The sequence below is a fragment of the Panthera pardus genome, unplaced genomic scaffold, assembly GCF_024362965.1.
Source record: "Panthera pardus isolate Hobbes unplaced genomic scaffold, ASM2436296v1 HiC_scaffold_20, whole genome shotgun sequence".
Taxonomy (NCBI): Eukaryota; Metazoa; Chordata; class Mammalia; order Carnivora; family Felidae; genus Panthera; species Panthera pardus.
In genome coordinates this window covers 1,490,799-1,517,009 of record NW_026526766.1, presented here as the reverse complement: position 1 = coordinate 1,517,009, position 26,211 = coordinate 1,490,799, and the positions used below count along the sequence as shown (strand labels likewise).

Sequence of the window (26,211 nt, the reverse complement as noted above, 5' to 3'; positions counted from 1 at the left end):
ACAGGCCCCCAGAGACGAACCATGTTTCTGCACAGCAGGGACCTGGGGGTCATCTAGGACAACCTGCCAAACAGGCCCTGACCATCTGTGCATGGGACACAGCACGCAGCCCACAGGGAGGGAGCGGACAGGTGTGGGAACAGAGGCGCGGTCCCCACTCAGCCCAGCCAGGAGCAGAGAAGAGGGTATGACAGCAGAGGGCAGTATAGGCCCATCGGGCACTCTGCAGATGTGCACTGACCACTGTCAGATCCCCTGGTTTCTCAAGAAAATCTGCAAATGCACATCTTTAGGCGAAATCTCCTGAGTTTCATATATCACAGTTAATGGAACTGCTTTTGAAAACCGGCATGGACCAACATCATGAGCCCAACAGTCGTGCTGGGGCTGGCGGGCAGTTTGCAACCTCTACACCACTTCCCCTTGGGAGTCACCTGAGCAGCATGCCCCGCCCACCTGAGCCTCCCTCCGCAGCCTAGTGGTGAGAGATCCCTCCAGTCTCTGAGGCCTTCAAGCCTTCCCTTCACAGTCGAGCCTCAGTGGTGACATCTGGGGTGCCAGGCCTCCTCCCCAGCCAACACAGGGTCTGCACACACCCTGACCAAGAGGCAGTCCAGCGGCCTGGGGATCACATGTGTCCTAGCAGATGCCAGGCTGGGGCGTCTCTGGGACATCCGCTTGGCTGGTGTGCAGCCACAGGACACCATTAGTTGGGCTCCAATCCGGGCCTCAGTAGCATCAGGATGGCTGGGGCAGGCAGGGGAGGAAGCTGGCCTGGGCACTGCCCCTCTCGGCCTCCCTCAGCAGCCCTGTCCACAAGCTATAGCAAGAAAACCTGCCCAGCAGCCTCCTGGGAACAGCAGAGACCAAAACCTCACAGACCAAAGTATCCAACAACAGGGGAACTGTTAGGTCAGGACCCACCTAACAGACCATTACACACCCAAATGTGGTACTGACGGGGACACACTTATGCTGTGATACGGGGGAAAAGCACACCAACTCACTCAGGAGAGAGGCAAACATGTACAAAGTTTACGAGGGAGCACCTCTAAGACGGTGGCATATAAGGGGGACAGTTTTCTTGTCTTTAAAATCGTTTTTTGCAACAAAATTACAAGGCCTAGAAGATAAAAATAAAGTCTGAAGACACAGAGAAAGCATAAGAACCCAGGTATAGCAGAGATCTCAGAACGATCAGATCAGGAATCTACAATGACCAGGATTAATACGCGAGGGCTTTCGCGGAAAAGGTGGACAGCATGTGAGAACAGATGGGCAGTGTAAACAGAAAGATGGAAAATCAAAGAAGGAAACAAGAGGAAATGCTAACAATCAAAACCACTGCAACAGAAAAAATGCACTCAAGGGGCTCGGCATCTATTGGCCAAGGCCAGCATAAGGATCTGTGAGCACGAAGACAGGTCAACAGAAACTTCCAAAACTAAAGAGCAAAGAGGGAAAAGGAAGAAAAACACAGACCAGAAAATCCAAGGACTGTGGGATGACTACAAAAGGAGTAACATATGTGTGATGGCAAGGCCATAAGGAGACAAAAGAGAGAGGAATTGAGCATAGATCTCAAGTAATAATGGCTGAGAATTTTCCAAAATTAATTTTAGACACCAAGCCCAGATCCAAGAAGCTCAGAGAACACCAAGGATATATGCCAAATAAATCTGCACCTCAGCGTATCACATTCAAACTCCAGAAAATCAAAAACAGAAAATCTTGAAAATAAAAAAAGCCAGAGTGGGGAAAATACCTTATCTAAAGAAGAGCAAAGGTAAGAATTAGAGCAAACTTCTGCTTAGAAACCATGCAAACAGGAAGAGTAGAATGAAACATTTTAAGTGTTGATAGAAAAAAAAATACCAAGCTAGAATTTGTATCCTGAAAAATTATCCTTCAAAGGTGAAAAATAAAGACTTTCTCAGACAAACAATTGAGGGAATTTGTCACCAGAAGGCCAGCCTTGCAAGAAATGTTAAATATCTTCAGAGAGAAGGAAAGAATATAGGTCACAGATTTGGATCTTCATAAAGAAATGAAGAGTGTTAGGGCATAAATTAAGGAGATGTAAAATATTTTATTTTCTTATTCTTATTGCTATAACAAATAATAGTTTGTTCAAAATAAAATAGCCACAGTGTACTTGATTATAGCTTAGGGATAATGATATGAATGACAGCTCTTGCATAAGAATGGAAGGAAAATCTGGGAATGCTGTTAGAAGGAGCTTAAACTGGGGCACTTTGGTGGCTCCGTTGGTTAAGCCTCTGACATGGGCTCAGGTCATGATCTCAAGGTTCGTGAGTTTGAGCCCCATATCGGGCTCTGTGCTGACAGCTCAGAGCCTGGAGCCTGCTTCGGATTCTGTGTCTCCCTCTCTCTCTGCCTCTCCCCCACTCACGCTCTCTCTGTCTCTCTCTCTGTCTCTCTCAAAAATAAATAAACATTAAAAAAAAATTAAAAAGAAGAAGTTTATCTGCCCATAACCATGTATTTGCAAGTGGGCCTGACTTAGCCATAACTATATATGTTGCAAGCACAAGGGCAGCTGCTAAAAAAAAAAAAAAAAAAAAAAAAAAAGTTAAAAGAGAAGTATTATTGATATACTAGAAGAGGAAAAAGAAATGAAATCGTGTAAAATGCTCAGTTAAAACCAGAACAGGAAGAAAAAGAGCAGAAGACACAAACCAAAACAAAGAACAGGGACAACGAATAGAAAAAAGAGACAAATACGGTAGATACTAATCCAGCATCATCAGTGATCACCTTAATTACCAGTGGTCTAAACATACAAATTACAAGAGACTGTAAGAGACTGTAAGGAATATTATGAGAAAAAAAAAGCAAGACCCTACCATACACAGACTATCAGAAATCTGCTTTAAATATAAAAATATATATAGACTAAAAGTAAAGGCATAGTGTGGGGGAGGGAAGGGGAAGCTCTCTGTGCTTGTGGGACGAAAAAAAAACAACAAGTTTGGCTGTGCTTGGCTGGTCCAGTCAGCAGAGCATGTGACTCTTGATCACAGGTTGTAAGTTCGAGCCCCATGATGGGTGTAGAGATTACTTAAAAATAAAATCTTTTTTAAAAAAGAATTATTTAAAAAACTGTTAAAAAATAAATAAAAATAAAAACTGTTTAATTGGGGGGGGGGGGGAAGGGATGAAGAGAGTTAAACCATGCTTATACTAATAACAAGAAAGCCAGAGTAACCATATTAATCTCAAAGTAAACTTTGGAGCAAGAAAAATAACTGGGATAAAGAGGGGCGTTATATAACGAGAAAGGGGCTAATTTTCCAAGAGGACATTAAAATCCTTCATGCACCTAATAACACAGCATCAAACTATATGAGGCAAAAACTATAGAAAGGAAAAATAGATGAAGACACTACTGTACGGGCAACGTGCACATCCTCTATCAACCATTAACAGGTTCAGCAGACAAATATCAGTAAGGGCACAGCTGAACTGAACAACACCATCAATCAACTGCATCTAATTGATATTTATAGAATACTTAACCAACAAAAGCAGAATAAACATTCCTCTCAAGCTCACACAGAACATTTACCAAAAGAGATCACGTTCTGAGCCATAAAACACACCTGAACAAATTTAAAAGAAACTTTGAAAAGATACTCTCACACCACAATGGAATTACACTAAGAAATCAATAATAGAAAGATATCTGGATAATTCTAAACTTTGAGACTGATTAACACACTTCCAAATAACACAGAGATAAAATTTAAGGAAAAATTTTAAAATATTTCTAACTAAATGGAAATGACATACTTACCAAAATTTATGGGATTCAGTGAAAGCAGTGCTTAAAGGGTGATTTACAGCATTGAATGCAAATGTTACAAAAGAAGGTCTAAAATCAATCATCACTTACACCAGAGGAAACTAGAAAAAGAAAAGAAAATCCAAAATAAGCAGAAGACATAATGAAAATTAGAGCAGAAATCAATGAAATTGAAAACAGCAAATAGAGAAAGGTCAAAGAAAGCAACATATGATTCTTTGAAAAGATCAATACATTGATATACCACTATCCAAGGTAACAGAAAAAGATAGAAGACCTATATTACTAATATCAGAAATGCAAGAGAGGCCATCACTACAGATCCTGCAGACATTAAAAGGACAGTAAAGGAATATTATGAACAACTCTATGCCCACACATTTAATAACCTAGATGAGAAAACCTATTCCTTAAAGGATTCAATCTACCAAAACTCACACAAAGAGAAATAAGTAATCGAATTGGTCTACATCTGTCAAAGAAATTGAATCGATAATAACTTTCCAAAACAGAAAATACCAGGCCCAACAGGTTCACTGATAAATTTTACCAAACATTTATGAAAGATATTACATCAATTTTTTTAATCTCTTCTAGGAATTAGTAGAGGAAATACTTCCTAACTCATTCTATGAGGCCAGCATTACCTTAATACCAAAGCCAGACAAAGATATTATAAGAAAGGAAAATTGCAGACTGACATCTCTCATAAACACAGATGCAAAAAAAAAAAAAAAACCTCTTCTAGAAAACATTAGCAAATTAAATTCAACAGTGTATAAAAAGAATTATACACTATGACCCATAGGGATTTATTCCAGGTATGCAAGGCTGGTTCAATACTCAAAAATGAATTAATGCAATCCACCACAGAAGCAGAGTAGAGAAGAAAAATAATATGATCATATCCATAAATGAAGAAAAAGTATTTGACAAAATCCAATATTCCTTCATGATAAAAATTCACAGCCAACTAGGAACAGAGAGGAACTCCCTCTACTTGATAAAGAATAAAGTTCAACAAAACTTACAGCTAACATCATACTTAATATGAGAAACTAGATGTTTTTCTGCTAAGATCAGGAACAAGACAACGACGTCCACTCTCACCACTCCTATCCAACACTGTATGGGAAACCCTACTAATGCAATAAGATAGGAAAAGGAAATAAAAGATATGCGTATTGGGAAGGAAGAAATACAACTGTCTTTGTTTGCAGATGACATGATTGTCTAATGCAGAAAATCCCAAGCAATCAACAAAAGAACTCCTGGAGCTATAAGTGGTCATAGCAAGGTTGCCGGATATGAAGTTAATATACAAAAGTAAGTTGCTTTTCTCATACACCAGCAATGAACATTAGAATTTGAAATAAAAAACACACACTATTAACACTCAAAAATATGAAATACTTAGGTATAAATCTAACAAAACATGTGCAAGATCTACATGAGGAAAACCACAAAATTCTGATGATGGAAATTAAGGAATTAAATAAATAGAAAGGTATTTCATGTTCATAGACAGGAAGACTCGATACTGTCAAGATGTCAGTTCTTCCCAACTTGATCTATAGACTCATTGGGATCTCAATTAAAATCCCAATCAAGTGATTTCTTGGATATCAACAAACTGATTCTGAAATTTATATGGAGAGATAAAGACCCAGCACAACCAACACAATACTAAAGGAAAAGAATAAAGCTGGAGGACTGACACTACCCAACCTCAAGACTTACCAGAAAGCTATGCTAATAAAGGCAGTGTGGTTTTGATGAAAGAACAGACAAAAAGATCAGTGGAAAAGAATGGAGAACCCAGGAATAGACCCATGTAAGTACGGTCAACTGACCTCTTACAAAGGAGCAATGGAGGCATATGGTGCCGGAACAACCACACACACACACACACACACACACACACACACACACGCACACGCACATGTGCACGCACACACATACACAATGCACACACATGCACATACACATGTATGCACACACATACACACACATGACACACACGCACACATACACACACAAAAAAAATTCAGACATAGATCTAACAGCTTTACAGAAATTAACTCAAAATGGGGCCCCTGGGTGGCTCAGTAGGTTAAGCGTCCGACTTCGGCTCAGGTCATGATCTCACGGTCCGTGAGTTCAAGCCCTGTGTCAGGCTCTGTGCTGACAGCTCAGAGCCTGGAGCCTGTTTCAGATTCTGTGTCTCCCTCTCTCTCTGACCCTCCCCTGTTCATGCTCTGTCTCTCTCTGTCTCAAAAATGAATAAACGTTAAAAATTTTTTTTTAAAAAATTAACTCAAAATGGATCCTAGACTTAAATGTAAAACGCAAAACTATAAATCTCCTAGAAGATGACACAGGAGAAAACATGGGTGTGGTGACGCCTTGTTAGGTACAGATACCAAGACCCTATCCATGAAAGAAAAAACTGATAACCTGGACGTGATTGACATTTTTTAAAACTTCTGCTCTGTGAAAGACGCTTTTAAAGGAATGAAAAGATTAGCCACAGACTAAGTGAAAATCTTTGCAAAACATGTATCTGATAAGTGACTGTATCCAAAATATACAACTCTTAAAAACCCAACTCTTAAAAACTAACAACCCAATTTAAAAATGGGCAAAGGATCTACAGACACCTCCCCAGAGAAGACACACACACGGCAAGCAAGCACACTCAGCGTCACGCGTCATCAGGGAGATGCAAATGCAAACAGATTCCACCCACTGTGCACCTACTAGAAAGACCGAAATCCAGACCACGGAATACCATGTGCTGGCGAGGACACGCAGTGGCAGGGGCGCCTGGTCATGGCTGCAGGGAACACAGAGCGGCGGAGCCACATGGGAAGGCTGCTTCTTACAAACCTGAACACGCTCTTACCATTTGATCCGCCGAGCAAACCCAAGGTATTGACCTGAATGAGTTAAAAACTTAAGTCCACACAAAACCTGCACACGGATGTCTACAGCAGCTTTACTCACAATTGCCAAAACTTGGAAGCATCCAAGACGTCCTTCAGTGGGGGAGGGACAAGTACACTGTGTCCCTCCAGACAAGGGGATATTACTAGCGCTGAGAAGAAGGGGCTATCATGGAAAGACACGGAGGAACCGTAAATGCACATGACTAAGTGGAGAAAAAGCCAGTCTGAAAAGGTTAATACTGTCCGATTCCAACTGTACGACATTCTGGGAAAGACAAAAGCACGCAGCCAGTGGAAAGATCAGCAGTGGCCAAGGGATGGGGAAGAGGGAGGGAGTAAGAGGTGGAACACAGAAGATTTTTAGAGAGCAAGACTACTCTTTTCTATTACAACGGAGTACTTGTCCTCACACATTTTCAAACTCCACAGGGTACCCAGACTCAGCACTAAGAGTGAACCCCAAGGTCAACTATGGGCCTCAGTTATTAATGACAGTGCACCAGATCGGCTCATCGGATGTAACTCGCACCACACCGGTGCGAGACGTTCACAACAGGCTGCAGGCGGTGAGGGGGCACATGGGGACCTTCCCCATTTTCCACTCCATCTTTCATCTAAAACTGCTCTAAAATTAAAGCCCATATATATATATATATATATTTTTTTTTTTTTTTTTTTTTTTTTTTAATCATAAAAGTTCCATGCGTGTCTTTGAGAATCCTAAGGATTTGTCCAGCACGGTGCTGGGGACAAGCCGCCCGACACGGAAACCCTATGGCGGGAACGCTAATAAAGCCTATGGCAACAGCATGTGTCACAGATGCCGTGTAAATAAGCGATGAGCACGCGGACAGGCGCGAGGATGCGGGAAGCCGGGTGCTTGGTGATGCGGTCGGAGGCTCACTCCACTCAACCTCAGAACCTGCTCTGCTGATCGGGAAGTACGGCTTCCTGCTCCCCCGCACGCCAGCCCCGCCCTGTGATTCCTGGATGCGGGGATGGAGTCCAGGCTCCAGGCCCTCAGCCTCCCTCCACCACCCACCGCCCACCTCTTGGTCTGATCTCTGGAGCACCATCTGCCCTCTCCCACCTTGGAGGGGTCTCCTGGTCTCGGGGTCCTCTCCCCGGGGCACCCAGTGCCCCTGCATCTGCTCCCCGGGTCAGGGCTGGGGTGTCCTCCCAATCAGCAAAAATGTCCCCTTGGCCGACAGGTGTCCAGGCAGACCACAGACAGCCTGGCAGAGTCCCGTGGGTCCTATGTGCACAGGCCGGCCCACCCCAGACCCAGTCACATGGCACTGGGGTCCATCAGGGCCAGAGCCAGCCAAGGGCTGGGGCTCCACAGGTGCTGACTATGGGGCCACTCAAGGTGGGCTTAAAGGTGGGTGCATGTGCCGGGCCCACACACAGCCTCCTGGGGATGCCATCCAAGAGGCATCATGGGAGGAGGCCACCCTGATGGGGGCGGTAAGGCTTCTTTCTATATGTAGGTGGGCAGGTGAGGGCAGGCTGGGAAAAGGTCCCGGCTCATGACAGGCCAGCAGGGTCTCAGGGCGCACCCAGAGTGCCCCGACTCAGGCTGTGGGTTCCCGCTTGAGTCTGCAGGTTCGGGGGGCGCCTGGGCCCCATGAGGTGGGCCCTGCATGTGAAGGTTGGGCAGCGGGTGCAGTCAGATCCCAGCTGGCCAGTCCCCAGAAGCGCAAGCGAGGGCTGGCCTGGGGGAGCACAAGCGACAGTCCATGACCTCAGCTGTGTGGGCAGGAGGAGCCCAGCACCAGCAGGGTTTTGCGGGGACCACGGCTTCTGGGGAACAGCTACAGACTGTGTCCGTGGTTGTGAACGCTCAGTGCTCTGCAGCTGGAAACACCCACCCCAGCTAGGAGCCGGGGGTCTCTTCCCGCCCTGGGAGCGGGGGAGCAGGTGCGGCTAGTGGGGCCGTGCCCCACCTGTGCCACGTGATCAGGGCGCCCACACGGGGGCCTCGGAGGGGAGGCGGCTGAACACCCCAACGGCTGGGTCTCCCGGGGCCTTGCCCATCTGCCCAGCGCGGCAGCCGCCCCTGAGGGGCAACGTCCTGGGAGGTGAGCCACACAATGCGTCTTGGACCCTTAACCGAAACAGCCATCTGCTGGACTCTGCCCCAAACACGTGTTCCTGCATACACAGGAGGCCTGAGGGGGGCAACGCCACCAACCAAGGGACTGTGGGCAGCACGCCCGGCAGATGTGAGGCCACCACACGGGGACCTGTTTCTGGCTGGGTCCAGGGCAGCCCTGGGAGTGGGAGTGGGCTGCCGGGCCTCGTTCGGAGGAGGCTGTGGGAGGCTGGACAGTGGGCCCAGGGAGGCCATCTGGGGCAGGCCCCGAAGCAGGAAGGTTGGCGGTTGCCGGCTGGAGGCTGCGGGGGGGGGGGGGGGGGGGGGGGGGGGGCAGGGCAAGCCGTGGGCGGGGAGGGGAGTGGCGGGGGGGGGGGGGGGCATCCCAGAGGCTTCTGCCCAAGGGGCAGCACGCACATGCCTCAGACCCCAGCTCAAATTTCCAAACTCGGGAGGTGGTCCACCCACCCGAGGGAAAGGAGGACTGAGCCCTCATACGTCACACAAGACAGCCATGTCACCACCTCACGGAACACACAGTCCTCGTGAACAGCCGCAGGAAAGCGAGGATTCCGAAGTGTGACACACACTCGTACACGCACGGGAAGAAACAAGTGATCAAACAACTCTGCAAAACGAGAACTTCTGGGAATGAACAATGACGCTAAAATCTAAAACTCCACCAACACTTTAAGCAGCAAATTAGACACATCTGTCTAATACTTCGGTTCAAGGAAAGTGGACCGGAGCCCCCAGCACGCGGCACGTGGCGGGACAGGGAATGAGCGTGAGTGGACGGGGACACGGCCCGCTCAGCACCCAGAAGCACACGCCGGGCAGGACCGGCTGCAAGTCGCTGATTCTCGGGGCCGGGCAGACCCTCCAGCCGCACACAACCGCCCCTTGGAAGGGCCAAGCAATCTGCAACACTGACTTTTTCACGTCCAGAGTTGGCTGATCTTTACCAAATCAACACACTGAAGGAAGACTGGGCCCACCCGCCCCAGCTGCGGCCTTCCGTGCCTCCGCAGGCCCAGGGCCCCGGAACCCAGAGATGATGGCCAGCAGTCAGGTGCCTGGTGGTCTAGCGGTGCTCAAACACAGAGCAGGGCGCTTCCTGCTCCCCTTACTGGCCGCCCGCTCCCCACCCCAGCTGCAATTAGCCTGGGCCTGCCTCTGTCCCACTGGGGCACGCTTCTTGGACCGTGGGAGTGGAGGGGCTGACCCAGGGCTGCGGAAGGGCCTTCACGGGTGCCTTCAGGCACCGCCACGCTCCAGCCAGACCAGGGCTACCTGACCCTCCCGTCACTGGCCCTGGACATAAAAGGCAGGCCTGAGCGCAAGCCCGCCCTACCGTTAGGAGCCCCTGCAGGGCGCGGGGATGCCTGTCCTCCCAGGGGGTCTCACCCCGAGGACCCACAACATCTGAGGGTGTCCAACAGGGTCAGTTCACTGAGGCCTGTGCTGAGGGACAAACCCACTACAAAACGGGTACGAATGAAACCGCTTACAAAGAGCACACATAATAAAAACCGTTTCCAAGGATGCAGGTGCGAACCCACAGGAAAGGTGGGGGCTCGTGTCAGACCCCCAGTGCTGTGGGGGCAGGGCAAGGACACAGGACAGCACTGAATGCGGCCTCTCAGGGAAATGCCTGCCCGTGTCAGCTGGTGGTGACTACAAGCTCCCTGCATGGGGAACGCTGCCCCGTGCCCCCCTCCGGGGCTCCGGGTGGCCGTGCTGCCCAAACACCCCCACGGTGCACCTGCTGCAGCTTCCTCGAGAGGCCAGTGGGCCACCATTGGGGCCCCTGTGCTAGATGACGAGGAAGCCCACCTCCCCAGCTGGGGACCCACCCTGGCCGCAGGCCCAGCGTCCTGGGCCTTGTCACGGCCAAGAGGTGCCAGGACCAGCATGGCCCAGCCGCTTCAGGGTGGGCTTGGCAGCTCGGCCTGCAAGCACCCAGTGCCTCCTCCATGGCCTTTCTGGGGGGCTGGGAGCCAAGTCTCCAAGTTTTGGGAATGCAGAGCACGGCCACTTTCACGGGGACTGGCTTTCACCTGTGAGTGAAAGCGGGGTTCCCAGAGCTGCGCCCTCTTGGGTCAGGCCCCCCCGCCTCCCCTGAGGGCATCGGGACCTCTGGGCCCCTGGGGAGTGGTCACCAGCCAGTCCACTGAGCTCGCTCTGGGCGTCTAGAGGCCGAGGGTGCCAGGCGAGATGCTGTCCCCGGGAGGGAAGGGGCTTGGAAAAGTGCAAACACCGAGGGCCAGGAATATAGCATTCTTCAAACCCCCCAAGCGGGGCTATATGGAGGCTTCCCACACTGCATGGAAAGGGCACAGAAGGAGCCCAGCAAGGTAGGGGACGGATGTCTCCACAGCAGGACAACCTGAATGCTGCCTGCGGACAGGTTCTAGTCCCCCAGGAGGACGCGCCAGGGCCCTCATGGGGCGGGACGGCACGGAACTCTCCCAGCAGGTTCCAACACACTTGAGCACCTCCAGCACCCCAAACACACACAGGAGGGGCCGAGCCCCGTCTCCGTTGGCCCTGCAAGTCCCCCACCCCCACCCACACGCCCGCAAATGGCTCCCCGGGGCTGGCAGCCTCTGCTCTCCCTCCCAGCCGTCACACCACTGCCCTCCCCGGCCCAGGCTCCACCCTGCGCAGGGCCAGGGGTCCTGAGCAAGGTGGCATCTCGAGGTGGGTCTGGCCCTGGTTCGTGGCAGTCAGCCCTAGACCTCCCCCATGAGTCCCCTCCTGGCATGGGATGAGGACAGAAACAAGGGGGCCTGCCATGGCTTCTACCCACTCACAGCTGTTCAAAGTCAAAACCACCACTCCATACCGGGTTCTGCCTTTTCCTCGGCTTCTTCCCTGGAGCTGCCTCAGCAAAGACCCCAGACCCAAAAAACAGGACAGGAGCAGCTCTTCCTGACAGAAAGCTCGGGGGGCAGCTCACCCAAGAAGACGGATGCTGGGAAACAAGTAACCGCAGGGGCACCAGGGCGGCTCGGTAGGTTCAGCATCCGACTTGGGCTCAGGTCATGATCCCGTGCTTAGTGAGTTCGAGCCCCGCGTCGGGCTGTGTGCGACAGCTCAGAGCCTGGAGCCTGCTTCCGAATCTGGGTCTCCCTCTCTCCCTGCCCCTCCTCCACTCACACTCTCTCTCAAGATAAATAAACGTGAATAGATGTTCATGTTTATTTATAGAAATAAAGATGAAATAGGTCCAACTGAAAAGCTCCTCCTACTCTGACCTTAGGTCACTCTCCTCCTGGCCCACAGACAACATGGGACATGCAAGGGCTGATTTAAAACTCCGAGCAGGAGGACCCCCAGCTGCACAGCAGCGTCAGCTTCCCGGACTGGAACCGACCGAGACCACGCTGGCCATGCCCTCCACCTGTCTGGCGAGGCTCGTATCCGCAGGCACTGCCCAACGGCCCCTCTCGGGTCACATCCCCATAGGCCTCGAAACCTGCATGTCTTCCCTCAAGTGGAGCTGCTGGCCGGCAGGATAGAAGTGTCAGGACCTGACAGAGGGAGCCTGCTGTCCCCCAACGCGGTGGCATGTGCCCTCAGGTCCCCTCACAGGAGGGGCTCAAATTGGGCAGGGGCCTGGGGGCTGCAGGCCCCGGGGGTCACGTCAGCAGTGGGGGGTGCCAGAGGGGCAGAGACACCCCAGAGTCGGGGTCCAGGAGAGAGTGAGAGTGCGGTGGGGAAACCCTCAAACCCAGACTCCACAAAGCCTGTGAAATGGGCCAGGGCAGAATGGTCTCTAGCCTCTGGCAATCTTACTCCCCACGTACTTTATCTCAGATTAGAAGAAGCAATGTTATGGGGCGTCTGGGTGGTTCAGTCAGTTCAGTCAGTTAAGCGTCCAACTTGGGCTCGGGTCATGATCTCATGGTTCCTGAGTTCGAGCCCTGTGTTGGGTTCTGTGCCGACAGCTCAGAGCCTGGAGCCTGCTTCAGATTCTGTGTCTCCCTCTCTCTCTGCCCCTCCCCTGTTCATGCTCTGTCTCTCTCTCAAAAATAAAAAAACATTAAAAAATAAGTTAAAAAAAAAAAAGAAGCAATATTATGATCCTAGAAAACAAGTTGGGAAGTGCAGAAAAGTATAAAAAAGCAGCAGGAAGAAAACTCTCTTAACCCGTTTAGCGCGTTGGCATATTTATCACACTATGTAGGCAAGCCTGAATCCTGCTTTTATTCCTGGCTGGCAGCATAAACATTTCCTGGTGACCATCACTGCTGATGACTCTGTGTGTGTGTGTGTGTGTGTGTGTGTGTGTGTGTGTGTGTGTGTACCTCATTGCCTAAGAGTCTAGGGTTCTTGACAGATTAAAGGAACATTCACAACCTCTCTGTACTCACTCCGAAACCCGTTCCACTGGATTTGCAACAGATCCTCCAGATAAAGGGCATGGTCCCTTTAAAAGTCAGAAGCAGGTTTTGGAGTCTACTCCAGCAGTTTCTAGGGAAACCAATTGTGTGCAGATGTAGAGCCAGTGCCCCTGTCGGAATCTCTGGGAATTGCAACCTTCCCTCTCGTAACTTCTCAGAGGCCCACAAGGTGGCTGGGAAGACAAGTTTGACCAGACAGCAAAAGCAGTCAAGGTCATATTAACAGAAATATGACTCTAGACCGAGGGAGGTGAGGCCTGTCCTCAGTCCCCACCCACTGCACCCCTGAGGGCATCAGCCTGGAGGGTGTGTGGGGTGGCCTGGTGCAAGGTGCGTGGTTCCCAGGGCTGTGTCTCTGGAAGGAACAGAGACTGGTGCACCATGAGGTCCTGTCCTGCTGGAACATTCTCAGATCTGTTCTTTGCCAGTTTTTTTAAACCATAAATGCCAAGAAATGCAAAGATTAGGATATGGAAACCTGGAGGGCCTTGCCCCAGACCCCCAGGGGCCACGACAGCGGGGTGTGGGGCCTGGAGCAGGGACTCCGAACCAGACCTCCAGACATACAGCAGCAGCAGCTAGCATGGCCTGAGGGCTGTGAGCTCAGAGAGGGGCACTGGCCGGGCTTGGCCACCTGCAGCCTAGTGGTGTGCTTGGAACACTAAGCATCAGTGTCGTCCCCGTAATCGGGGACCCCGCCTGGCACCCCGAGCGCTTCCGAGAACCGCAGCCCTCACTGCGCAGGGCGCACTGGACCTGGCGAACTCACACGGATGGACCCCCAGCGAGCACAGAGGCAGGAGCACGCACTCCTGCACACACTCCTGGGGTGACTTCCACCCCAGACAGCACACTTCCGGGAAGGCCTCAAGGATTCTCTCGCTGAGGAAGGTAAGAAGGGCAGGCTGCCAAGTGGCGTGGGCTATCTCTGCAAGAGGCTTTTCCACTGCTAACTAGCAGTGCGCCCTGCGGGTGGTGGCTGCACGCTCCCCACGGCAAGCACCCTCCCGCACAATGGGGGCAGGGACCCCACAGGAGCTGGAAAGTGAACCCCAGTCCCAGAGTGGCCAGAGGGAGACATCCGGCTGGCCCCGTCACCCCTCCCCCTCGGGCCTCTGGCGGCTGCCAGCTCCAGAGGAGGCTGGCAACCCTGGCTCCTGACCCACAAAGGGGCCTCTGGGAGGCGGCCAGGTCCCTGGGTCACACAGAGGCCCTGCGTAGGGGGCTCTGGCCAGATAACCTGGACAGGCATCCAGCTGCCTCCTCCCGCCCCACATGGGCTCAGGGGCCCTTCCCAGAGGTCAACACCAACCAAGGGCTCGGGCCCTTCGCAAGGACGCCCCAGGATCTAGAAACACCACTGGCTGAAAGAAGAGGCTGTGGGAAAGAGGGGCTTGGGGCCCCCCTACTCACACACCTGCCCAGAGGCAGAGCCTGAGGTCCAGGTTGCTCTCTTGGTTGGCTTCTCCGAGGACAGGACAGTCCGTAGACCAGTCTAATTACATCCTTCTTTTCCAAACAGCAGATCGAAACCCCACAACAAGTTTGGGAACTGGAAGAACCCCTGAAGGGGAAGCATCAGGACCCTGCGCCCCTGTGATCAGGGCCAAGGGAAGCCAGTGCCCCACGGACTGCCGTGGTCAGGCTGCCCTCCGGGGGGTGGGGGGGGAGGGCGTGCACAGCACGGGGAGGTGAGGCGTGGCTCCTCGATGGTGCACCAGCCATAAAGAGTCTTTGGTGTCAGGATCACAGCACAGAGGGGTCAGTCTGAGAAGCCAGCTTGGGAACAGGGGGCCGAGGAGATTGGACGGTGGGGAGGACAAGGACAGAGGTCGCTGCCCAGGGAGGTGTGACCAAGGCACGGCAGTGACATGAGGTGCTGACGGTCATGGAAACTGAGTCAGGGGCATGCACAAATGCTGCCGTGTCTGCAATTCTTCTGTAAACCTAAAACAAGTGTAAAATAAAAAGTTTACAGGGGGGAAAAAAAGCACATTGCCTGACCTCACACCAGCCCTGAAAAGGGCGGGGAAGGGGACATTCAGTAACCCTCTGGCAGCCCTGGAGGCCCGCGGCCTACGGAGCAGGAGGCAGCCACGGACGGCACCCCCATCCACCCGAGGAAGCAGCCTCTCATTTCACTTCTCAGGCCCGACCTGCTCTCTCTGACGTCGTCCGAAAGCACGCGGCTACTTAGGAAACCCCACAGGTGCAGGGTGGACAGTGGGCCCCACCACCGGCAGCCACAGGAGCCAGGACAGTCCCTGCACAAAACGGGAGCTCCAGCTGAGAAGCGAGCTGACAGCCAACCAGGAGGCCAGCTGTGGGAGGCAGACGGGACGCAGCCCGGAGGTCACAGGGCATGAGAGGTGGGGGGGGGGGGGGGGCAGTGAAACACAGTGCTGCACAGACAGGAGTCTCTCCCGAGTTCCGCACCAGAAGTTGGAATCAGGCTGGGTCCGGGGAGAAGACGGGCTTTTCATGACCAATTCTCACTCGCTCTCCATCTGAACAGACCAGGCACTAGCACTCCACTTGCAAATCCGTCCCGCTACCCATTCGTGCGCAAACAAAAGCAGTTGTCCCTCATCCCGGTAATAAATACGAGAAAAGTCAGAAGCTCGGACTCCCACCTGATGATGGCAGATACACCCAGAGAAGTTCAGCTGCCTCCCGCCCCGCCCCTGGGCACCACGGTGCCCCCCAAGCCATGCCCCAAACCTGCCAGTGGGCGCCCGGGGGTGCTGCTCCACCCGTGCTCAGAGCCCAGGTCGGCCAATGCTGCCCCAGTGCCACGCTGTCCCCGATGCGTCCTGTCTGGGGTCGGTTTCAGTTACCTGGAAGTCTCCTCTCAGCCTGACCCCAGCTCTGCCTGCCTCCTTTCCCCAGCTGTCATTCGGCACTTGCGGTGGGGACCACAGGGCACGCTCCATCCCACCAGCCCACCTCCCAGTGTCCATGGAGGAAACGCAGCAGGCAGGGCAGCGGGCAGGGCAGCGGGCAGGGCAGGGAGGAGGGCAGGGAGCAGGGCGGACCGTGCTCCCGCCAGTCCCTCACCCACCCCTGAGGGGAACCCCGTTGGTCACTGCTGGCATCGCCTGGGGGGCCCCACAGAAATTTCAGTCTGGGGAGAGGAGTAGGGAGAGGACACGGCAGGGCTGGGAGGGGGCCCAGCGGACGCCCCACTGCCCCAGGTCAGTCAGAAAGCACCTGTACCTGTCCTCTGGGGCGGGAGCCAGGTGCACCGTGCCCAGCCGCGGCTCAGGGAAGGGGAAGAGATGTGGCAGGGCCTCTAGACACGCGGTCCCACCTCTGTCTCATGCACCCCCGGGCCAGGGCAGGTCACTCATGCGTCCACCTCCACATCCTGGGCCTGGGACCAAAACACAAACACCTGCCGCCTGCACAGACAGGGGCCCAGGCTGCCGGAGACAGGGACACTGGAGAGGTCCCACCCACACCTGGACCAGGCCAGGCCTGTTCCACGGGCATCTAGAGCATCCAGACCAGGATCCACGGGTCACCCTGACACAGTGCCGTGAGACCAAACAGCAGCTCACTCTTTCACTCTCCAGAGACTGGATGGAGCTCAGGGCAGGAGCAGTGCCTGGGAAACTCCGACCTTACCGAGGCTCAGGCAGGGTGACAGGCCCAGACGGGTCCACTGTTCAGTCTCCAAACACAGCTTCTGTCATCTGTGGCCCCACTGCTCTCCCTTTCCCTCCCCCATTGGTCCCCCATCCCTCCCCCCCAGGGTCCCCCTCCCTCCAGGGCCCCCATCCCCCTGCCCCACTCCCACGCCCCTGCAGCTGGCTCCCTCTCCTGCCCCTCCACCCACAGCCTGAAGCACTGGGACAGAACCTGGTGAACCAGATGTACATCAGGGAACATCCCGCTCCGTCCTGATCCTACTGTGTTGAGGATGAAGTGGGAACTCGCACCCCCGGCCCACATGCCAGGGCGCCTCCCCACCAACCTTCCCTCCCGCACAGGCACTCTGGGTGCCCCAGCATGAGGGTGCCTGGCGCTGCCTGAGGTGCTCACGGACGACTAGACAGCTGCCCCGCTTGGCGGGCAAGGAGCCACCGCAGCGCCCAGCACCTAGCCACCAGTGCCTGAGGTCCGGGAACTCCTCGCTGCCTGTGGCACGAAACTACTGGCTTTCACTGGCTGCAGCGCAGAGGGGGCTGGGTGGTCCTCTCCCAGCAAGTGGAAGGAAACGCCCTCACCTCCCGCATGCCACTGTCACAAGCCTCCATCAGGAACAGCCGCTGGGAGACTCCCACTGTGTACTAGATGCAAGCTCCCGACAGGAGGTTTAGTGCGGACCCAGCTCGGCTCCAGCAGGCCCCACACCGCTGCCTCCCCAGAGGTCTGGGGAGCTCTCAGCCCCACCCCCACCCCACACCCTCCCCAGCCCTGTTCATCCGGGAGGCACACTGGATCAGGCAACAGTTTCTGGATTTTTCCAGGATGCCAAGTGTCATCCTGCAAGACCCCAGGCCTCTGTCACTCCTGCGGGAGCCATCTCTCCAGCCGCTGGCGGGTCAGCCCAGAGGATGGGGAGGTGGGGCCTGGACAGTGTCAGCCCTGTGCCTCCCAGGGATGTGCTAATACTCCCCTGAAGCATGTTCTCGCAGCCCTCCCGCTCAGCCCTGCTTCCCGAGATTCATACCCAGGCTGTGGCTTGACGGGGTTTCTAAGGGGAGGCAAAAATGATGGCCAAAGTGGCAGAGTTACAGGAGGAGCTCCAGGTGTCAGCTGGCATCCCCAGTGAGGTGCACTTTGGTCTGGGGGTCATGGATCAGCAAACGGAATACCGTTCAGGCGTCAGTACAACCCACGGCCAGCAATCTCGATTCAACACAATCCCCGTCAAAATCCCAACAGGAGTTTCCGAAGAAACGGAGAAGCCAATCCTTAAATTCAGTCGGAATTGCAAGGAACCCTGAAAAGTTGAAACAACATCTTAAAAAGAAAAAGGTGGAGGTGTCACAATTTCTGGTTTCAAAACTTCCAACAAAGCTACAGTCATTGACACAGCGTGGCAGTGGTGTAGGGGAGACAGGCGGACCCTGGAATGGAATAGAGTCCAGAAATGAACACTCACGTACACGGTCAAATGATTTTCAACAAGGTTACCAAGACGTTCAGTAGGGGAAGAACAGCCTTTAAACAATAGGTCAGGGACAACCGGACAGTCACTTGCAAACCAGTGCAGCTGGATCCCTACCTCAAATCATATATTAAAAAATAACTGAATCAAAAACCAAAGATGAGAGCTAAAATTCTAAAACCCTTAGAAGAAATCAAAGGGGCAGATCTTCATGACCTTGGATTTGACAGTGGATTTGTAGATATGACACCAAAAGCACAAGCAATAGAAGAGAAAGTCAAATTGGAAGTCATCAGGACGAAAACTTTTGTGCGTCAATGGACGTTACCACAAAAGTGAAAAGACAGTCCACAGAAGGGGAAAATATCGGCAAATTGTGTATCTGGTAAGTGTCCAAAATATATAAAGCACTCTCACAATTCAACAATAAAGGGACAAATAACCCAATTTAAATATGTGCAAAGTGTTTCAACAGACATTGCTCCAAAGATGGCTTAACCACTTTCAACGCCATCAGCCTTTAGGAAAATGTATATCAAAGCAATAATGAGATCCTACTTCACACCCCTTAGGACACCCATGATTTGAAAAGTGGAAAATAACAGGTGTTAGCGAAGATGAAGTGCTATCAGACGGCTCCCACATTGGCGGTGGGAACGTAAAATGGTGCAGCCGCTGTGGAAAACAGCTTGTGGTTAGTTAAAAAGTTAAACACAGAATAACCATATGACACGGCAATTCCCGAAAGAAATGAAAACAGGTCTTCAAACAAATATTTGTACTCGAGCGTTCATAGCGGCACGACTGACAAACAGGCGGGAAAACCCCAAATGGGCAGGCAGGTGAACGCACAAACAGATGTGGTACGTCCACCCAATGGAGCAGTATTCGGCCATAAAAAAACCATGTTCCGATACCTGCCGCAGCCTGGATGGACCCAAAGACATTCTGCTGAGTGGAGGAAGCCACACACAAAAGTTACATATCGTATGATCCCATTTATCAGAAACGTCCAGAACAGTTACATCCATCAGGACACAGAAAACACATGGTTGTCCAGGACTGGGGCGCGGGGCGGGGGGGGGGAGGGTGGTATATGGGGCTGGGGCTGTTGTTTGATGGGTTCAGAGTCTCCTTTCACGTGATGAAAATGTGTGGGAACCACAGAAGTGACTATTGCACACTATTCTGAATGCACTAAATGCCACAAACTGTGCACTTTAAAATAATTATTGTGGTGCCCAGGTGGCTCAATCAGTTCAGAGTATGACTCTTGATTTTGGCCCAGGTCATGATCTCACGGTTCATGAGTTCGAGCCCCATGTCAGGCTTTGTGCTAACAGCCCAGAACCTGTTTGGGATTCTCTCTGTCTCTCTCTCTTTCAGTCTCTCTCTGTCCTTCTCCCACGAACATATGCACACCTACTCTCGCTCTCTCAAAATAAACACTTAAAAATAAAATTAAATTAAATTAAAATAAAATAAAATAATAAAATAATAAATAAAATAGTTATTGCCACCATATATAAATTTCACTCCCAACTTTTAAGAAAAGATAAAAGTCTGGTTTCTCCATTCGCCGGGACAAACACCACAAGGACCTTCAGTCCTTACGCTCTGAGGTCAAAGCCAATCACTGGCCGGAACTCTGTTCTCCTGCAGATGACCCAGCACTTTGCGGGAAAGTGAACAGACTCAGAGCCAAGCCCCATTCCAGAATGCGGGGTTAGGGTCACCCACCACCAAACCAAAAAGCTGAGGACCAAGACAGGCAGGAAAGAAGACAGAGCAAGGGGGAGAGCGGCCGAGACGGAGACGCGGCTCTGAGCGGGCCCGGTGGGGCAGACGCCCAGATGCAGAGGGCACAGCACAGAGCCCAGCGTCCCCACCTGACACAAGTGGCTTCCCGCTGGCAAAGGCGTTTCCACCCTTGCTGTGTCTGCGAAGCCGCCGACAGGCACGGGGTCGCCGGTGCCTGGAGTTTGTTCATGCCCTTGAGCCAGAGTAACTGAGGCCGAACGTGTCCACCTGCCGCGTGTGAGGAGCCCAGAGTCCCCTCTCTGCTTGAAGGGAGAGGGCGAGGTGGCCGGCCCAGCGACCAGCCAGGTCACTGTGGGAACCACCAGAGATCTAACCCTGACGCCATAGAGATCAGCGCGAGGGTCAGCCCCGTAGCCACGGCAGCCGTTCAGAAGCCAACCGGGGGGCCGGCTTCCCCCACACCAGGACTTTCAGGAGCTCCACTCTCCCAGCACACTCCATCGAGGGACGTTATTTCCTGGCCAACTCTCGCCCTCAGTCCCCTCGTTCTTTTGGAATAAAGTCCTGCCACATGGCCAGGTGCTATGTGCACAGAGGCAAGGGGATGGCCCAGGAGAGAGGGTGTCTCGGGGGAGAGGGCTGGGTCCACACCAAGCCCCCGAAACCCTGGCCCGATCTCAGGCCACCTGCGGCCGGGCCTGAATCCCAGCGACCCCGATGAACGCCGACCCCGATGAACTCTGGCCATTACAGTGAGCCCGACTCCGTGTCACCCCCTTAGGCCTGTGGGACGGGGACTCCGCTCTGCCCTCCAGACGCTGGCAGCATACTGCCCCCACCTGCTTGGGGTTCTTGAACTCAACACAGTGGGAATTTCTTGTTCCAAGACGATTAATCGTCTCCCCAACCGTGTCAAACACACCGCGACTCCATCTCCACGTGGATGGCCCCTTCCCCTGTACTTGGGAATCCCCAGATCAAGGACTTAATTGTAGAGGCTGCAACGCTGAAGCTTGATGCCCGGCGGGCCCTCCTCTCCCTCCACGCGCACATGTTCTGCTGGCCATGCTCAGTGTCACCAGGCATCCGTGGAGGCCGTGGACCCCCAGGTGTGGCTCTGCCCCAAAAAGCTTATGGCTGGGTGGGAGGGGGGGGCATGGCAAGAGCTCACAAGAGCCAACCAGCCCCGGGGAGGTGAGCACAGAGACAGGGACCCTGCGAGGAGGAACCCAGTCAGACAGACGGACAAGCAGGAATCCGAGGAGACCCACTCCAGAACCCACAGCAGCCCCACCCCCACCTGCCCACCACCCCTCACCTGGAAGTGGTGAGGCCCTGCCCTTGTCCCCCGCATCTCCCTGACAGCCAGAGGAGCCCATCACATTCCCCTCCACTCCTCCGCTCCCCCTCCAGGACAGACAGACCCCCTGGCTGTCCCTGATGCGGACTCCTCGCCCGCTCTTGCCCCCACAGCGCTGCCTCAGGACTGGACAGGGTCCCCCAGGGTGGCACGGATCTCCTCACCTAGAGGTCTGACTTTGGTCGAGGAAACCCCGCAAGAGGAGACGGATCTGCCTTGTGACCCCAGGAGCCTCTGCGGCCAGCACAGCACCCCACGAAGAACGCACGCCCAGAAATATTTACCAAGAAGTCAGTGCAACTTCTGTCACCAAAGCACTCGCACTGCACCTTCAGCTTTTGAGCTCCTTAAAATCAACTTTACCAATTATGTCTCCAAAGCCCCTCGGAGTCGACGGAACAGGCAACTGGAAGGGCACCAGGAAGCTCTAGAATGTCTGATACCTTAATAGAATCTTCCCTACTGCCCAGAGACAGAGACTCCTCACACCAGGGTGGTGACAAGGTGAGACGCTGGGTGGCTCCTACTGCGACGGGCCCAGGCAGCCACGCGCCTCCCTGTGGGTAGGGGTGGAGGACACTGGCTCTGCGGCACCTGAATTGAGGAGGAAGGCCCCCGGTGCCCATGGGTTGCCACCCTCCCTACTGGACACACAGACAAGACAGTCCGGAAGGCGGATGGCCACACGCTCCATCCCTCCCTAGGCAAAGCCACCATAGGTGCCAGTGGTGAAGGCCAGCTGGGCTGCCGAGGTGCCCCAGCCCCGGAGATGGGGTGCAACACGGGCTCCCGCTTTCCTGGCTGCCTGTGCTTCCAGCCCAGCACAGCAGAGAGGGCTGCTTGGGAGCAAACACACCGGGAGAGGGTTCTGCCCCTAAAATGCAGCCGCCCCAACCACATCTTCACCCACCAACCCCGCTGGAGTCCTCCCAGAAAATCCTGAGCCACTGTGAGCGTGTGCAACCTCAGAGACCCTTCCCAGTCCTGCCAAAATAAGGTGCTCAGGAGGGACGTGACGGATCACAGGTGGGACAAGTTGGAACCTGTTATTTTAACAGTTATGTTTATTTTTACATGCACCGTCTACGACAAGTTATACTAATGCGCTATTTCAGGGAATGATACGAGGTTTCCTTCTGAAAGTAACAGGAGAGTGAAATACACTGCGGGGTCCTGGAGCAGAAAAGGGACAGCACGGGGAAAAACCTGCTGAGGTCTGTGCTATGGCTCACAGCACTGCCCCTGTGTTTCTGCCTCAGTTTCCATTCTTGCAGCATGGTCTGGTGAGATGCTGACTCCAGAGGAGTCCGTGTGACTGGTGAACAGACACTGAACCATTTTTGTAACTCTTTAAGTCTAAAATTCTCTAAAATAAAAAGTTATAAAGTATTCAAACTTTTGAAAAATGAGCTGTTGAATACAAAGTAAACAAAGATACAGGGCACATTGGATCTGAAAAGTCTTGGGTCAGCCCCAAAGCACCTGGGGGTGGGGAAGCACAGGGCTCATGTCACACACCTTCCCGTTAAAGCCGAGGGGGTCGGTGCAGGGGCAGGGAGAAAGGGTGCCCAGGGCTGTGAGGCCCATCCCAACCCTAACTTTCCCCATCCGGGCTCCTGCCCTGAGCCACCTGGGAATGCTACAGCTCAGGGCTCACTCCTGCAAGGGGCCCTCGATCACATGCACAGAAAACGTGCCCACGGCAGGGAAAGCAGAGCCCCTTTCAGATGCCAGGGCCGCCCTGTGTGGGTGGAGAGGAGTCTGGGCTGAGGGAAGGACCTGTACTCATGTTGGGTCAAATCAAGGACCTCCAGAGACAAATGGGCGATGAGGAGAGAAGATGTCCCCAAATGTCCCCTTTAAGGTGTCAGGATGCATCCCTCTCCCCAACTCTGCCCTGGCCAGTCCAGCAAATGCCACCCACCAGGATGCCAGCCCTCAGCTTCTCCCCTGCCTGCCCCTCACTCCTAGGGTTCCCCCCCCCCCCCATCTCAGAGCCTAGCTCAGAACTGGCCTGCCTTCCTCCTTCCCGACCTTTGGCCCCTGGGCAGCCAAAGGTCCTTCCAGGCCTTCCCCAAGCCTGGGCACCCAGGGAGCTCAGCAGGCCCTGGGTGGGGCGGGGGAGGAGAGAGAGTGCCCTCCACATCCAGGGCGCTCAGGGTCAGCTTCTCAGCATGTCTGGAACTGAGGAGCCCTGAAGGATCAGATGGCAGCTCTCACCCTTGGTCCGGCCATGAACTTGCAGAGGATGCCAGTTGGTGGGTGTGCATAGCAGCAACACACACACCGTTCTGGGGAGTCCAGTGTTTGCACCCCGGGGCAGGGGCTCTGCTGCCCTGGGCATCCACAGGAAGGCAGCCCCGGAGGCCCAGGGGATTTCAGTGGTGTCCCTGGCCGGTAGAGTCCCGCCCCCTCCTCGCTGGGGTCCCTGTCACAGGCACTGGGCTGGGACCCTGGCCGGGCGCTGACCAACCTGAGCAGGTCCTGTCACATCCGGCTGCCTGGCTCCCCAACATCCACCCTTAAAATGAGCGGGAGGTTCTCCTCTCTGGGGGATCAGGGACCAGCCGCCACCACACACTCCCCGCCCCCCCGTGCCCCCTGCCCTGCTCCTGGTGGGTCTGAGGCGGTATCCAGGAGGGCAACCGCGGTCCTGCCCAGGCCCAAACACGTGAGAACCTGTTGGAGCAGTTCGGACACCGCAATCACCATCTCTTCCTCCTCCCCATCTACTTCTGGGTGGGAAGGGGCCTCGCTTTGAAAACTAGGCGCAGGGCCAGGTCACAGCCCGGGGCAAAGGCCCAGCTTTACCTCCCCCCACCCCACGTCCCCCAGAGAGCATAAGGTCAAGTCCGGCCCCGGGGGAGGGGGGGCGTCCCCGTTGCGAGCGGAGAAGGGGGAAACGGGGCACCACGCTGGCCCCCGAGAGGAGGCGGCAAAGCCGCGACACCCCCACCCGCACCGACGCCGTCCTGTCACCCACCCCCGCGGGGGGTTAGGGGGCGCCGGCCGGGGTCAGGGGGCTCGGGGGCTGCGGCGGAGGGTGGGCGCGCCGGACGCCCCCCACCCCCCACCCCTGGCCGGGGCCGCCGGCGTCCGGGCCGCCGCTCGCGCCTCTCCGGGGCCCGCGCGGGGAAAGTTCCTGCAACTTCGCGGGGGAGGCGGCGGGCCGGGCCTGGGCCTGGAGCCGGCCTCCCCGCGGCCCCGCTGTCAGCGGCCCGGCCCGCGGCGCCCCAACTCCCCGGTCCCCCGGCCCCCGGGCCCGCTTTGTGCGCCGCGCGAGGGGCGCCTGCCCGCCCGGCCCCCGCCCCGGGCACAAAAGGGCGCGCGGCCGGCGGGCGGCGGCGGCGGCGGCGGCGGCAGCGGCGGGGGCCTGCGGCGGGCGGGCGCGCACCGGGCCGGGGGGCCGGGCGGGCCGGGGGCCGGGGGCCGGGGCGCCGGGGGGCCGGGCCGGGCCCGCGGGCCGCGCGCTCACCTGCCGTGGAACCAGTCCTTGCAGGCGTCGCACTCGATCATGAAGCGGGTAACGTCGTAGGGGAGCCGGCACACGCAGTACACGGGCACCGTCGCCATGTTCGCGCGCCGCCCGCCCGCCCTCGGCCCGCGCTGCGCTCCGGGTCGGGGCCGGGCGGGCCGGGCGGGCCGGGCGGGGGGCCGCGCCGGGCCGGGGCCGGGACGGGGCCGGGGGCGCACGACAGCCCGCGCGCACCCGGCCGGCGCGTCCACACAAAGCGGGGCGCGCGGAGCAGGGCCGCGCCGGGAGCCGCCCGCCGGCCCCGGGGCGCAGGGCGCGAGTGTGCGCGGGGCCGGGCCGCGCGCGGGACACAAAAGGGAATGGACGCGCGGGGGCGGCGGGCGGGGAGCCGCGGCCCCACCGAAGGGACCCCCGGCCGCCGAGCGGCCTCTACGTCAGCGCCCCGGGTGGCGCCGCCTCCGCCCGCCGGCCTGGGCCGCCGCTCCCGCCGAGGGAAGGCGGGCCGGGGACCGCGGGGAGAAGGTGGGCCTGGGGGGTTCCCTCCTGGGGAGGAGGAGGGCCGGGGGGATCTGTCGGGGAGAAGGTGGGCCGGGGGACTCCTCTGGGGGAGTAGGAGAGCCGGAGGGACCCTGCCGGGGAAACGGTGGGCCGGGGGACCCCTCTGGGGGAAGAGGAGTGGGGGATACCTGCCGGGAAAACAGTTGATCAGTGGACCCCTCTGGGGTAAGAGGAGGGCGGGGAGACCTGCCGTGAGAAGGTGGGTCAGGGGACCCCTCCTGGAGAGAAGGTGGGCCGGGGGAATCTCTCCGGGGTAGGAAGAGGCTGGGGGAGACTTCTCTGGGGGAGAGGAGGGCAGGGGGACCTGCCGGGGATGTGGGCCGGGAGACCCCTCCAGGAGAAAAGATGGGCCTGGGGACCCCTCCGAGGGAGGGGGGAGTACCTGCTGGGGAAACAGTGAGCCGGGGGACCCCTCTGGGGGAAGAGGAGGGTGGGGGGACCTGCCGGGGAGAAGGTGGGCCAAGGGACCCCTCCTGGAGAGAAGGTGGGCCAGGGTGAAGGAGGGTAAAGGGACCCCTCTGGGCGAGAAGGTAGGCTGGGGATCACTCTGGGGGAGAAAGTGGGCAGGAGGACCCTCCAGGGAAAAGGTGGGAGCCTCTGGGTGAAGGCAGGCCTGGGTTCCTCTGAGAAGGTGGTCAGGGACCCCCACCAGCAGAGGGACAG

At 55.4% G+C, this 26,211-nt stretch overlaps 1 protein-coding gene across 1 annotated transcript in view; it reads right to left on the bottom strand.

Moving 5' to 3' along the window:
• Window positions 1-25,394, bottom strand: part of PHF2 (PHD finger protein 2) — a 73,839-nt gene extending 48,445 nt beyond the window's left edge. The window contains exon 1 of the mRNA XM_053907701.1: window positions 24,991-25,394. Coding sequence (XP_053763676.1) covers window positions 24,991-25,088 — 98 coding nt within the window. The 5' untranslated portion in view covers window positions 25,089-25,394. The remainder of the gene's footprint in view (window positions 1-24,990) is intronic.
• Window positions 25,395-26,211: the final 817 nt, after the last annotated feature.